This window comes from Haliaeetus albicilla, chromosome 3, assembly GCF_947461875.1.
Source record: "Haliaeetus albicilla chromosome 3, bHalAlb1.1, whole genome shotgun sequence".
NCBI lineage: Eukaryota > Metazoa > Chordata > Aves > Accipitriformes > Accipitridae > Haliaeetus > Haliaeetus albicilla.
Genome location: NC_091485.1, coordinates 36,337,063 through 36,352,756, shown reverse-complemented (window position 1 = coordinate 36,352,756; position 15,694 = coordinate 36,337,063). Strand labels below are relative to the sequence as shown.

Here is a 15,694-nt window from a genome sequence, read left to right as displayed (position 1 = left end):
AAACTCTACAGGTCAGCAGTGTGGATGAATTATGGGACGTAACCATGGGAAATGTTAAAGGCAGTATTTTTCAACTGAGCTTCACATAAAATGAACTTTTTTGGTCCATAAAACGTCTGGAAGAATTACATGAATTTGAACTACAAATTAGACCAATTACTATTATACTGTCCCTTTTGGCAAGGGCTGCTGCAGTAGAGTCAGTTTGACCTGTTGACCTCTGACCGAATAAACCGATAAGATGCCAGGCTTTGATTAATCTAGTTAGTTTTACGAAGTCTGGCATCTCAACAAGCCCAAACTAGTTACTCAAACCAGTCTTCAATGTAACATTCAAATGATCACTCCGTGGAGTCCCAGAGGTATTCATTACAGACAAAATTGCTCTTGTTGCCGTGCATACAAGCTGAGTTTTCAATGGGAAATGAAAGGCTGCCTGGAAAAATAGGCCACCTAATTAAGTTAAACTACTCTAGCATTTGGCTTGACATCTTCATTACTCAAAATTAAAAAGATGCTTCACTTGAGCACACAAGTTACTATTGTTTATGTTGTTTTCCTCTTAAATTGGCTTCTTACATAGAAGCCTGCTTTTCAGAATTATATCTTGTAATAGCTTGCATATTTCTTGCAGTTTATAAAAATGTCTTAATAGGTACTACACTACTGATAGTTGGTACGACATTAGTACGATTGAGCTTATTACTGAGGTCTCAGCAGCCTTACTGCTTACATGACACTTTATTAATAGAGGGCCAGATCCTGCCAGTTTTACTTGCTTGAATAATCTTGACTCATTCATGTACTGAGCATTCCTTGGCCTTGTTACTATAAAGTCCTAGGTCCAAAATCTAGGCATTAAAGTCAGTGGGACAACTGACAGGAATTGGGAGCTTTCATATCCCTCAGCTTTCAGCTTTTCCTGCGATTGGCACAGGGCTAAACAAAAGTAAAATCAGAAGAATTTCAAAGAGTAACCATGCCTCTGTTTTGATCTTCCTTTTCTCGAGTGGTGACATTTTACATTAAAGCAGACATTTTTCTGGAAATTTCAATGGCTGTTTAGGAGAGGTATAACATGGGTAGGACCCACTGTTGTTCTGAATACTGAGAAGCAGTCCATTGTTCCTGAGCTTTTCTAAATAAAGAAAAGAAAAAGAAAAAAAAAAAACAAAACAGCTCAACCAGAACAGAAAAGAAAAGGATTTGTTGTCCTTCATCATTGTGTGCCCTGGGTACAACATTATTTCATCTTTTGATGTCTTTCTCAGAAGCGATCTGGAAATTTAGACTGAATATTTGCCCCCTAAACAGAAATACTTAAATGTAAATTTATACTACTGCTATTTTAAGAGCATTTAAAAATGTAAACATGTGAAGAGCACACTGTCTTGATTGCTGGTTTAGAGTCTATGATGTTAATGAGGCTTCTGACACGCTAAATGTGGTGTATCATCTATATTTTCAAGCAGCAGGATTTGTGAAGATGTGATTCCTATTTTTTTAAGTTAAATTCTGCTTATTGAATATGTATATTGATCATTTTATTACCCAGTGCTTTGTAGTGAGCATAATTTAGGTATGTTTTGCAGAGAGGGTCTCTAAAAAGTGTTTTATTTTTAATATGCTTTTTATCTCTAGTTGAAAAAGAATATTTAGCAAATGTAGTGAGTAATTTATAGAAGTGTATCTTGTGGTGTTAAGTTCAAGATTATTCCATGGGTGATACTCCCTGCAGTATAGTACACACCAAAACCTGTCAAATAGGATCCCAAGTTACCTTAAGAATCTTAGCTTTCATTAAAATATAATAATAGTAGTAATAATAGTAATAATAATTATAATAATTTGCTGTATTGGCTTTGTGTGGCAAGGTTAGGGGGGTGGTTACAGGGGTGGCTTCTGTAAGAAGCTGCTGGAAGCTTCCCCTGTGTCCGACAGAGCCAATACCAGCCTGCTCTAAGACGGACCCGCCACTGGCCAAGGCCGAGCCCATCAGCGATAGTGGTAGCACCTCTGGGAGAACAGATTTAAGAAGGAAAAAGTTGCTGGGACAGACAGAAATGGCAGCCAGAGAGAGGAGTGAGAACACATGAGAGAAAGAACCCTGCAGACCCCAAGGTCGGTGAAGAAGGAGGGGGAGGAGATGCTCCAGGTGCCAGAGCAGAGATTCTCCTGCAGCCTGTGGTGAAGACCACGGTGAGGCAGGCTGTCCCCCTGCAGCCCAGGGAGGTCCATGGTGGAGCAGATATGCACCTGCAGCCCGTAGAGGACCCCACGCCGGAGCAGGTGGGTGCCTGAAGGAGGCTGTGACCCCGTGGGAAGCCCGTGCTGGAGCAGGCTCCTGCCAGGACTCACGGACCCGTGGAGAGAGGAGCCTACGGCGCAGGTTTTCTGGCAGGACTTGTGACCCCGTGGGGGACCCACGCTGGAGCAGTGTGCTCCTGAAGGACTGCAGCCCATGGGAAGGACCCACGCTGGAGAGGTTCGTGGAGGACTGTCTCCCATGGGAGGGACCCCATGCTGGAGCAGGGGAAGAGTGTGAGGAGTCCTGCCCCTGAGGACAATGAAGCGGCAGAAATAACGTGTGATGAACTGACCGTAAACCCCATTCCCCGTTCCCCTGCTCCGCTGCGGGGGGCTAGGTAGAGAATCCAGGAGTGAAGTTTTGCCTGGGAAGAAGGGAGGGGTGGAGGGAAGGTGTTTTGAGATTTGGTTTTATTTCTCATTACCCTACTCTGGTTGATTGGTAATAAATTGAGTTAATTTTCCCCAAGCTGAGTCTGTTTTCCCCGTGACAGTAATTGGTGAGTGATCTCTCCTGTCCTTATCTCGACCCACGAGCCCTTTGTTATATTTTCTCTCCCCCATCCAGCTGAGGCGGGGGGAGTGATAGAACGGCTTTGGTGGGCACCTGATGTCCAGCCAGGGTCAACCCGCCACATTTGCACTTATTGTTGCAAAGAAAATCTTGTGAATATTCTGTGTCTCCTTTTCCTGGTCTGTAAACACTCTGAAGCAGTATCTATGAGGGGATGGAAATGCTCCACTTGTCTTTAGGAGGTAGCATGTAGAAACCTATTGTGGTTAAAGTCTCCCCTTCCTTTCAGCATCCCCAAAACACTGGACAAGCAGGAACTGTGTTTATGCAGGGATCCTGCTAAAGCACCCCCAATGCTGCTCTTTGGAGGTTGCACTATTAGGGACTGTCACACACTGGGGGGGACCAAGTCCCTTTCTTTTCAGGAGAGCAATGGAAAGGGTGTCGAACAACGACCATGCGTGGGTCCCCACTGTGGACGTACTAAGAAGGGTGGGAGGATGGCACAGGTGAGCGGGCCAAGACTCCAGGTTGGAGGTCTAAGGATGCCCCGTGTACACCTAAGGCTCTTGGGTATTCCTAAGGAATTGCTTTGGGGGTTGATCAGTAATTCTAAAAAAGACTTGCACTTCTCTCATAAATTTACTCTAACTTTCTAAATAGGAAAAGTGCACAGCTGGGTCTTTGTCTGAAGGGAAGTTTAAGTGCTTCGATTACAGTATTAGTGTTTGCAGAGCCCAGATCTTGTAATCTTTTATAATATTTGTGCTTCTACTTATTGCCATCTTTAAAATGTATTTCAATTTACAACCTTCACTGAAAACATGTTTCCCAGCAAACCGCTATAGTATATGTATAAAATTAATGTAATTAACAAAAAGACTCTCAAGAGTGGAATCTTAAAAAAAAAAGACTACTCTTTTACATAATTCTGTTAACTTTGAAATTGTAATTGTTTTAAATCAATAATATCATTGTCAGCCTATTCTCCTTCTTGAAAATGGAATTCATCTGGTACTGGAAAATTAATGTTTTGCTTGAGGCTTTGCCCTTTACCTAATGTAAATTAGAGAAATTGATTAACACAATAGAAAAAAGTTATACCTTCCCCTGTAACATATTTTTGATAGCTGTTGCTTGATAAATTAGTATATTGTGTGTTTTTAAATGAATATGATTTATTGCTGTTGTCTACCATATGAAGAAACACAAAAAAATTGTTTGCAGGATCATTGACTTGAACATATCAATGGCACTGTTGGACAATTCTTGCTGAGTGTTAAGATGATTTATGTAACAGACCGAAGGTTTCCACAGTAATGCATTATAGTCTCAAGCTATCAAGCCTTGTTCATGCAGAGACAAAAGAAGCTGAAAAATACTTGCTTCTGAAGGTCCTCTGTTTAGAAATTAGAGATAAGGGTGATCCTGTTAAAACTCCCAGAAATATCTTATGTCAAATATATTATCCTAACTTTCAAATGTGCATAAGGAACATTGCTGTTTTTCCTCTTCTAATGAGCTCATTGTTTTTACATTACTCTCGATTCGTAAGTATTTCAGTTATGTAACAATGTGTTCAATAATAGAAGAGGAGACAGCCTGAAGCATCTATCTTTTAAAAACTGGCATCTTTCCACAGTTCAGATGCAGAAGCCTTGGTGCAAATGAAAAATTAAGACACGCTCTACATAGTTGGCAGTACCATTCATTTCATTTAAATTAAATCTCTATAGGCAAATTCCCAATTTTTAAGGAACTGTTGCTAATACCAGATTCTGCTGAGTATATGCATGGTGACTGAAGCAATCACTGAGCACATGAATTAGACTTACTTAATGTATGTTGTCTTCTGTGCTGTCATATAGTAATGGTTCTGCTCTTTCCAGAGGGATTTACATTGGATGTTTGAATGCTTGCTGCCTCTTGTGGTCAGTCTGTTTGAGGTATCTTCTTTGGTTTCCCTTCTCTGATTACTTTTTAAAGTTCTATTAAAATTATTTTGAAACATAAGTAAGTTTTGCTGGCCAATATGCAGTCATCACTGTAGAGTTCTTAAGCAAAGGGGCTTTATTTTTATATCCTTCTTTCTCCTTACTCCCTTTTCCTCAGTTCTTATGCAGCAGGTTGTGCAAGCATTTCCCTTATTTTTCTGATAACAATGAGTATCTGGGTTCCTCAAAAATAAATACTACAAATTTTTTTGTGTGTTATTAGCGCAGCAGAATGCTTAACCGTAATTTGAGTTAACGTGTTGCTGAATTAAAGAACGGACCTTTGATATACATCTCACCCCCCCACACCCCCAGTTTTGCCCCCTTCCATAGCTTGTTGCTGGATTTGGCCAGGCTAAGTGGCATAAAAGATCATTGAAGGGATCCAATGAGGTCATTGTTCCAGACATGGATTGGACAGTGAATCAGAGTTAAGTGTTCCTATCATTTTATTCTGGCAAGCTTTTCTCATAAAATTATAGGCTAAAGTGGCATAGATAATGAGGTCTCTTGATCTCAGAGTGGGCATCTCAGAGATCATCTGCTTTATGAAGTTTCCATCATTTGAGGCAGAAATGTCACAAGTATTGTCCTTCAGATTTGGGAAGGCATCCTTGATTCAAAAAGCTTTTTCATAGTTTCATGTCTGTAAATAGCCCAAATTTAAGGATGCTCAGTTCTGAGGTTCCCACTGTGTAGCTCCCATCTGAAATATACTGAAATCTGTTTATAGTAAATACAGGTGTAATGAAAATCCTCTTTATAATACAGTAAAATTAAACCATGTGTCTGTTTAGTGCTGTGCAGTGGGTTTAATGGTGTTACTTTGCAGAGGCCTTTCACTCTGGAATGTAATAAAGGTCCAGGAAGTTCCACTAAACTGAAGAGCTGATAAACACCTCATCCACTCCCACAGTCATGAGATGAAAGCAAAACTACTGGCAAAGTTCCTAGCAGCTCTGTGGTAAAGTAAATAAAGCATTTACTGCTACTCTTTTTTGATTCAAAAGTGAAAAGGCGAGCTTGCTAGTATTTCTGTGACCAGTAGAATGAAAAGGAGCTATTCCATGTCTTTCTGAATAAAGAAAGTCCTGCTGATAGTAAAGGCAACTGTGAAGGAAAAAACCCTTGGAGGGGAGGGAAAGACCCTAACCTTTCTCCCCACCCCCAAGAAAAACCTAACAACAGAGCTGAAGCTATAGGCCACCATTTATTATTAATACGTATGAGCTGTACTTATGAATTGTAATTAGATACAGGGAGTGCAGCCTTCCCTAATGCTTTTGATGGTAGATAACTGCTTTCATTAGAAATTCCAGATAAATGGCTTGGGTTGGAAGAAGAAAAAAGCCTGAGGGTTGGGACAGGATGATGACTGGCCTGGGAATGGAAGATCTTCCTGCAGGGAAAACCTTGGGCATGGCCTTGTGCTGGAGTTGCCTTAAATGTCTCTTTGGGGAAGAAGGTAACCATACGACATTCCAGGAAAGCCCATTGCCAGCGCTGGATTAGCTGAATCAAGGACACTGCAGATGGTTCCTCAAGAAGACTTTCCCAAAGACAAGGGGAGAGGTGGCAGGAAAGTAGGAGTGGGTGTTTGAAGCTTGTAGCTGCTATTGGCAGGACAAGCATATATCCTGTTCCTTACTCCTTCCCTCCACACATAGTTGCAACAGCCTTGTTTCTGGGATGTGTTGGGTTTGCTGCAACTGTATATAGGACTTTTGGTTTCTGATGTGCCAGTGTGCCAAGTCATTACAAGCATCTGAACCATTCTCCTGGACAAGGCAAACTGGAGTACTGTCATGTTACTGTTGAAGTAACTTCCCTGAGGAAGTTGTTACATACACACATACTAAGTATGGAAATACCAAATCGGCTGACAAAGTTAGGTGAATAGGGTGCTCTGGCGATTCTTTTAAATATCTGTCCATGCCATTAGCATATGCATTGGATTCTGCCTAGCTTTATTGAAGTAGTAAAATAATTTTTGTCTTCAGAAAAAAAAAACCCAAAACATTATAGAAGTACTATTGCTTGAATTATGTTGTTTTGGTGTGTTATTATTGCCTTTGCTACACTACTCCTACTACTTTAAGAAGCTTAAAGTGTAGTGGACAGTGATGTGGGATCAAATACATTCTGACTGGTTTGCAAGCAAAAACCATGGTGTGATTATTTTTTTTTATTAATCAGAAAGCAACTGTCTATTTAAAGTGCTTAGCCCATATAATATATATAACTTTATTATACAGTTACACATGACACAACTTGGGTTGTAGAGTTTTATGCCACTAGTGTTTTACTTCCTTTTTAATAAGTGAAGCTAATGTCCTAATGGCAGTTCAATTGCTTTTACCATTTTTGAAGTGTTACTAATTAAAGACCTATTTGAAACACAGGAAATCAAAGTCTAACTAAAGTAAAACCTGAGCTATCCACATATTGCATGCAAAAAGGGTGTACAAATAAGCAGATTTGCTGAATGCCTCCAATATTAATGGTGTAGGCACACCCAGCCTGTCAATATTTGGTTTAGGAAAATTTGCTTTTAGTAGTGAATGTAAGTTGAAGTCCCTTCTTCTTGTTAAAGTGGTGAGAGAATACTGTAGACTCTTGTCCTAGTCTTGCTTAAGAAAAGTAGGAGGGCAGATGTCTCTTCCTCCTCTAGAAGGTGTTGAGATATCTTGGTTCAACAAAGATGCAGCACAAGGTATTTTCACTGTAGGATAGTGAGAGAGAGAGAGAAAACAAATGTTGAGTTCACACTTCTTTGTACCTGCAAAATCATGGGAGAGAAAGCTTTTGAGGCCATCAATCTTTTGGGACAGTAGAAAAGACAGTGTTGAACAGAAAATGTCCTCTTTTGACAGTTCATTAATCCCTCCTGGTGGCTGTAGGTTACATGGATCTAAGGTCACCAGGATTACAATAACCAAATCCAAGTGTACCTGTGCGGGATAGTACTGGTCCAGCAGAGCGTTATGGGTCTTGCCCCTTCATTTCTGTTCCTCACTGCTTTGTTGTTGTGGTATTAGACCTTAAGCTCACTTTAGACACCTTTCTTTTCATCATTGATTTAATATAATAGTAATTATATTACTATTACAAATAGTTAGTGTATACAGTGTCCCTAAGACTTTTATTTGGTTTTGCAGTTTATACGTTGTGGTTGAGTAAATGTGATGTGTTCTTTTTGCCATGTGTGTCTCCTACCCATTTAGTGAGGGTCTATTTTTACTGTTTTTCCTCCCTTGGAGGTGTCTCCACTGATGGCTGCATCGTGGCTTCTAAAAGCAGGACAAATACAATTTACAAATGGCAGTAGACTCACACCAACTTCCCATTAAGGAGAGGGCAGGGGCAAGGGGAGAGCAAACTCCTGTGCCAGAGGTGAGAAACACAGCTGGAAGGCACAGGCAGAATCAAAGTCCTCGCACATAAGGATGGCGATATCACTGCCAAACCTTTTCCTCTCCCTGTTCTGTTATTTTCATTCTTTGGGATTTTACTTTGGCCTTTGCAGTCTAGCCTTCCTGTTCTATTTCATACTAAGGTATTTGGTTACAGAGGTGTAAACTTTGTTGGGAAACAAGCAAAGCAACCAAAACCATGGCAATGTGCAGTAGAGTACCTTGTTCTGTGTTCAGCAGCTCATTGAAAACATGTAACATTGTTGTTGGTCTGATTTAAGTTTTTATATCCATGCTCATACAGAGGAGAGTAACCTTGGGCATTGGGAGGACAGTATTACTATGATGACTAATGAAAAACCCCTTTGTTCGTAATTGGGCATTGATTCTTCCCTTGTGCTTCTGCATGAATTCATACACCATACTGTCCTCCATTTGCAAACTCGTATTGGGGAAAACATTTTCTTCTAATAGCTGGTCTTTGACATTGTGCTCTCATTTTCATCTTTCCTGAAGATACTTTGCAGGAGCAGAATGTATCAATGTAGCAGAATGTATAACCCTTGCACTTCCAGAATTAACAAAAGCAGCACTCAGAGCAGGGCTGCATTGCTCCAGAGGGGCAGGAAGGGTGGAAGTAGTCTCTGTGCTGTAAACCTCATGACTATGGGCATGGGATGTGCAAAGACTGATTACTTGGCAAAGGAGAACTGTGGCTGTTCTTGGAAAAGCAGAGCAGGCTTTTGGGTGGAACCACTGCAACTGGTCCCTTTAACTCTTGGTTTGGATCATGTATCTAACTCTGCTCACCTTTTTCCTTTAAGAAATACAAGCATACCCACCCCTATCCCTGAAATGAGCCTACCTGCTGTACAAAGAGTGTAGATAAATAATAGCAATCATCCACCTTGGTGCATTACTCTGACTTTGCCCGTGGCTTTTCCTTGGATCAGATTGAGTTGGATGACTTAATGGCAGCGGACAACAAAAGACTAAACAGTTACTTTGTGGAGTAACTCTTTTAGATGACTGACAAATGTATGTATCGTTGAGTTTATAGATTAAGAAAGGAAAAATCAGTGTTTTTGAGACACCGTAAATGTATTTTTATAAACACAAAGTATATTCATACAAGGTATGTACTATTTCTGTATTTATTTGTTTTTCTTCGTAGCAGAACAAATGCATGGTTCTCCTGTAAGCCTGAAAGCGGTACCTTTCTTCTTCGCTATATAATTCTTGATCTGAGTAGCAGGGGGTCTTATGAAACATTTTAAGCCAATGTTAATTTTATAAATTGCATTCCCTTTTCCACAATTCCCATGAAAAAGGTATTCAGCTAGATGAACGCTCTTGGAAAATTTTAATAGGACCCTTGAAATCTGTTTGAATTCAGTTTCTTAAAAAAAAAAAAAATCTCTTTCTAATGGAAGCTGTGAAAGTATCAGAGATTCTTATGCCTTAGAGGCAATTTTTCTTCCATACATAATGGTGAAATGCCACTGTTATAATATATGGGTGTTTAAAATATTCTCTTTGTTAAATTGAAGCTCCTGCTTAGAAGTATGTGAGTTGGGCTCTTTTTATTTGTTTTGTGTGACTTTCATTATTATTCTTGACCAGTATTCATACGATTTTCATAGCACTTCCCGTTTGTTGTTGGTTTTTTTTTCCCCCAGTCTTTTCCTGGCCCAAGTCTTGAAAGTGAAGATTTTAACATACCTCCTATAACTCCTCCGTCACTGCCTGACCACTCCCTGGTGCACTTGAATGAGATAGAGTCTGGATACCACTCTCTGTGTCATCCCATGAACCACAATGGCCTCCTTCCATTCCACCCACAAAACATGGATCTACCTGAAATTACAGTTTCCAACATGCTTGGCCAAGATGGGACACTGCTTTCCAATTCCCTCTCTGTGGTAAGCATTTTTAGTCTTTCCCTTCTGTTCTGCTTTAAGTTGCAAAATCGTGGAAATGCAGAGCTGTTTGAAATCCTCCGAGAGGCCAGCTCCTGCACCACTCACATCATGGAGCGAGCTGCCCTGACTCTGGGTTTTACAATCACACTCCCTATGTCAAATTCTCCTCCCACCAGAGGCGGTGGGAGTTTTACAGCTGAGTTCCTCAAAGCCTGGATGTTACCTGCCACCTTGAGTAGAATTACTCCTGCTTTACGTGGATGTAAATAATGACAAAAGGAGGCTCAAGGGTTTGACTTCCATTGGTTCAGTGTTTGGATCCAGATGGCCGTTGTTCTGTTTGTCTGACGAGGCTCTTGCCGTTCTCATTTGCATGTGCTGAGAGACGTACAAAAATTTAATATCTCCTTTCTTGTTTACCGCACGTTTGGAAAACAGCAAATGTTATTTCTGATTCTAGGCCAAATCTTATAGCCTTTTTACAGTTCCCAGTCCTTAGCCAGCCAGAATCCAATTGAAATGACTGGACGATTTGCTTATAAAGTCTGTCAGATAGTCATTATGGTCGTAATCTTGGGAAGCCTTATATTATAAATCACTTCTTTGAATGTTAAATTGCTTGCAACAACTGCAGAGCTACTTTGCATGTTACGTTTTCAAGTGGGCTCTACAAATAATTAGTGTATTCCTGGCATAGCAGCTCCAGACAAGATTATTTCACGTCGATGTACAATTCTAAGCCAAAGAGTTAAAAATCCCATGGAAGATGGTGGGGCCTGGCATTGTGTGGGGCTTACTGCACTTCAGGCACTCTGCTATGTGGGCTGCCAAGGAACTGCAGGTCTGGACAGCCGAAGTTCGGGGTCTGCCGTTCCTAGAGTTCCAAGGGTTGAGGCTTCTCATTGAAGGATCAGAGGCTCAGGGCCCTGTGTCCCAGCTGGGAGGCTCTATGCTTAGGGACTGAGTCTGTCTAGGCTTCCAGTTTGCTAGGTCCCCATCACATTACCCAAAACCCATAAATCAGTCCTGGGAGCCTGGGAGCTGAAGCAGCATATGGAGGTTTGGGGGCTGAGGGATCTAGGCTGAGCTCCCCATCAGCCCCTCAGACTAACAGCCCCGAGCCAGGGGCCATTGTGGCCAGAAAAAAGACAGTTTACAACAAAAATCTGCCTTGTCACAGGGCTTCATTGCAACTTAATTAAAATAAAGCTGCCTTGATTTCAAGGAGCTCTGCATTCCCTCTGAGGATGTCCAACAAGCTGTACTGCAGGGGGGCTAGTCTTGGCTTCTTATGTGCTGCTTAGTTGTTATTGATTTACTAAGATGTTGCATGCTTTGTGTTTGAGGTCAGAATCTGACCCCAGGGTTATGTTCAATGGGAGGAGGGGAGGAGAGGCAGATTTTCATAGAGAAATATAAATACACTTTGTTGAAATGTTTTGGATTTTGCTTGCATTTCTACAAAGCTGATGGTGTGCACTGAAGAGCGTGAGCTAAATCTTGTGCAGGGTTCTGAGAATCAGAGCAATGAAAGGACTTGAAAAAGTAAGAGAAACCCTTGGCACTCCAGTCAAGACAAGCAGTATTTCACTGAACTGACCTCTTTTGAGCCATGGTTATGGCTCAAAACTATGCATTCTTTTAAGCCCTGATGTTCCACATTAACCTCTTGCAACAAGCTCTGAACAAAGGACCCTGAGAGTTTGTAGATCATCATAGTGAATTATTGCATCAAGGGCAAATACAAAAAAGCTGAATAATATAACTAGGCAATTTTGCTATTAGGACTTAGTGAAGATCAGAAAAAATGAAAATCAGACGTCAAGGAAATATGTGCTAAATTTTTACAGTCATTTTTAAGGATTCATTCAATAAATAAAGCATGATCCTTGAAGCGTCATAGGCTAAGTCAACTGTTATTCCTAACTTGCATGACCCCTGCACACAAGAGGGCCTCTTAACTAGCAATAGTTTTAACTCAAGCTGGCTTGTCTGTCAAGAGGATTAAGCTACATCTCATGTTAGTACAACTGGTAGGATGTTAACACCACGATTTTGTACAGTTCAAACACTTTGGCTGTATTGTTCTTCTGATTGGAATTTGATAACTTGAGAGAAATTAACTTGAGGGAGATAATTTCAGTTAATTCTTCAGTTAATTCAGTGACTTCTTCAGTGAATGGAATGGCCCCGTTGCCCTTTTGGCTTTCCATTGATGAAGAAAGACAGAGGATTTTGTAAAGTTAGCATTCTTTACTTAGATTTGAATCTCTTCTTTATAATCCAGAACCTTTTGCATTTTTTCTTCAATATGACTCTTTTCTCTTGCTATTACTCATCTCTAAGTTTCCTTTTTACTATCTCATCAAACTCTGATCCGTTTAACAAGTACTTGCCTAAATCACTTTTATATTGCCTCACACAGAAAATAATGTATATGTTTCTCCAATCTATCTAAACTCTTGGTGCCATATAATTTCTGGTATATCAGCTACCGCTTAGTGTATTTGGAAACCATGTATCGCTTCATTTTTCAGGGCACTAATGAGTGTTTTTAGAAAAATTATTCTTAGAAATGAATCTGTCGGCTGTTCTCTATCCAATTAATTTCACATCTTCAGCAAATTTTACTTATATTGGGACAAATTCAGCTGCAGTGCAATGTCCCTCTGATTAAATTTGGTCTCTTTTTTTTTTCCTCCTTTCAACATCCTTCCTGTTACCCAGTTTTTAACCCATGTTAGTATTTTAGCAATAATGCCTTCCTTTTTGTCTGTGTTAGAACTAGTGAGGGGTTTTCAGTTGGTGTTTTTATATACAAAGCATTAATTAATGTTAGCCAAATGAGAGAAAGGAAACACAGTGAGCTCAGAAACAAAGTAGGAAAATAGTTTGTACACTGAGTATAGCATTTTTCTTTCATCTCACCAACCAGGTGTTTTCAGATGAGGATTTCTGTGATTTTGGACAGATTGAAAATTGAGGATGTACTCCTTCTAAGACCCTTTCAAAACTCCACCAATTAGAAGTCCTGGTTTCATACTGTGCAGCACTCCCTCCAGGCTGCAGATGAAATCCCTTTGAGTGAGGATTGCAGGATTTGCCCCAAGCTCTCTAAGATTTCTCCTCTGTGGAAGTGCTTAAGTACACACAATAAGAGCCCGCTACCAGCTCAAGTGAATTCTATTTAGGGACCAGCTTCTTACAGATTCTTTACACTGTGGGAATTCTTTCTGAAAAATTTTACAATGCTGGGAGATGAAAATTTCCCATTGCCATTTACTGTGTCTGATACTTAAATTTGGAATTAGCCTTCTTTGAAGTTTTTTTGACTGATTGGACTTCCTATTGCAACCCTACTACTTTAAAAAAAAAATCACTAAAATTTCTCTTTCTCATTATTCTGCTGTCAGTTCATATATTGGCTTCTATGTTTGTGTTTTTCTGTTTTCTGCTTAGGTGACATACAGGGATGTACACACATGCACATGCACACTAATTTATACCATGCTGTCACATGCAGATTTCTTTAGATGGTCATTATATCTGGATATTGGGGGTTCAGAAGCCTACAAAATTTGTGCAGAATGTGACACACAGTGGTATGAACACAGTCCAGCCCCAGCATGATCGGCCATGGGCGGGAGCTCTCTAAAGTCCTCCTTCAAAATGGACATGACTTCTATTCCTGCTTCTTAAGTGGATCCAATTAGAGAGAGAGGGAGCTGTTTAATGAAGATGTACTGATGGTCCTGTAGGCATGTTTGTTTATATGTAATGAAATAGGGTTCCCTTCCTGATTTACTACAGTTGAATGTAGCCCTCTGTAGGTTTGGTTCAGTTCTAGTTGGGGCGTGACCTGCCAGCAGTTCTCTGTTTGCATGAATTTTCCTGAAATATTCCAAGGACCACAAGAAATACCCTTCCAACATTTGCAGACAAATGCATGTATATACCATCGCTATGAGAATGTGTGTCTGTCTATAAAAATGCTTTTGGATGTGTTCTATAAAATGAGTTTTACTGTGTGTTCATTTTATCAGTAAAACTACAGACATTTCAGCTTCTTTAGTATATCCTATAGCTGATTGCTTTTTTCCCCGAGAAACCAGGGTTAAAAATCACAGTGCTGTTTTTACATAGAGGAAAAAAACCCTATTTTCTGAATGCTTTCATTTATAATCTTGTGCTGATCTTTTTGAAATGTGGCTCATGATGGTATACTATAGAAAATTTACAAGAAAGAAATAAAAGAGATTTTAGTTTCTTGAAATGCTTCAAATTTCTGGGTTTGAAGTTTAAAGTGGAAAAGATGTTAAAAGGCAATAAAATCAGGGGATTTATTTCCCAAATGCTCTACTTGTGCTGGCAACAAAAGCCAGCATAATGTATATACTTAGGTTTATTGTCAGTTTTAGTATATAGTCAAGGCACACTTTGAATTCAAAGGCTACTGTACAACTGTTTTGACAACCACCACATCAGTAGGTAATGTGCAGGACATATGAAACTGAAGCAAAAATGTTTCTTTAGGTCTGTAGGGAGTGCAGTACATCAATGAATTCAGATATATTAGAGCAGCATGAATTTCTAATATGTTGCTCTTATGGAAAAGACCACTGGCATATTGAATAATGCTGCTTTCAAAGCAGAGCAGAAAATGTGATTACAGACAATTTCATTGCTGTTTTTAAAATAAATATTTTCAAAATCTTGAGGTATTTTATTTCATGTAATGCATAAAATATGTAACAGTGGACTAGAGCTAAAGATCTTCTAGGACACGGAAGAGTAGATGATGTCAGCTATAATTATTCAGATGTGGAATAATAGAAGCATTAGTTTAAAATAAAATGCATGTCACAAAGGCCCATGTCCTTATATAAAAAAAAAGCAATAAAAAGCGCTCTTTTTTTGCACACTTTGACAGAAGAATAAAGGCAGTGAATAATTTTTTAACATTATGCCCCAATTCATCAAAGCCCAAACAATTACATTATACTTTTTCATGAATTATATTTTTTAGATATGCAGCCCATGAGAGAGTAATATCTTAAACAAAATGTGGCACTATATAACAGGGAAGAAAGCAGACAGCTACTTTTTTTTTTTCATTTTTCATCTCAGGTAGGATGAAGCTAGTATTTCTTATTCACAGTACAGTTGCTAATAAATCCAATACAGGAGATTGTTGTTGTGGTGGCTGGGATTTATTTAAGAGAATTTGTTTTACCAGATTCTTACATATTAGTTTAAATTCAGTATTCATGACTCATCTTGAGGCTGACCTATATGGTTGCTTTTTTTTTGGCACCTTTAAGTGTTAGTGCAAACTACTGAGTCAAACAGAAATTTTTTATTTCTGATGAACAAGATGAATAACTTTTGTAACAAAACAAAAGATTTTCCCCTTCTAACTTAAGTGTTGACATTTAAATCATGCTTGGATACTTTTTTCTAGCTTGTATTGCATGCCAGTGGTAGAAGATACTTTTAGTCTCTGGTGAATACTTCACATTTGTGCCTCATTACCAGGCTCTGGTC

At 39.5% G+C, this 15,694-nt stretch overlaps 1 protein-coding gene across 4 annotated transcripts in view; it reads left to right on the top strand.

The window, feature by feature from the left end:
• TOX (thymocyte selection associated high mobility group box) overlaps nt 1-15,694 on the top strand; it is a 227,305-nt gene that overhangs the window by 125,934 nt on the left and 85,677 nt on the right. For all 4 annotated transcript variants that reach the window (XM_069779389.1, XM_069779392.1, XM_069779388.1 and 1 more), the window contains exon 3: nt 9,908-10,150. In XM_069779389.1, coding sequence (XP_069635490.1) covers nt 9,908-10,150 — 243 coding nt within the window. The remainder of the gene's footprint in view (nt 1-9,907; nt 10,151-15,694) is intronic.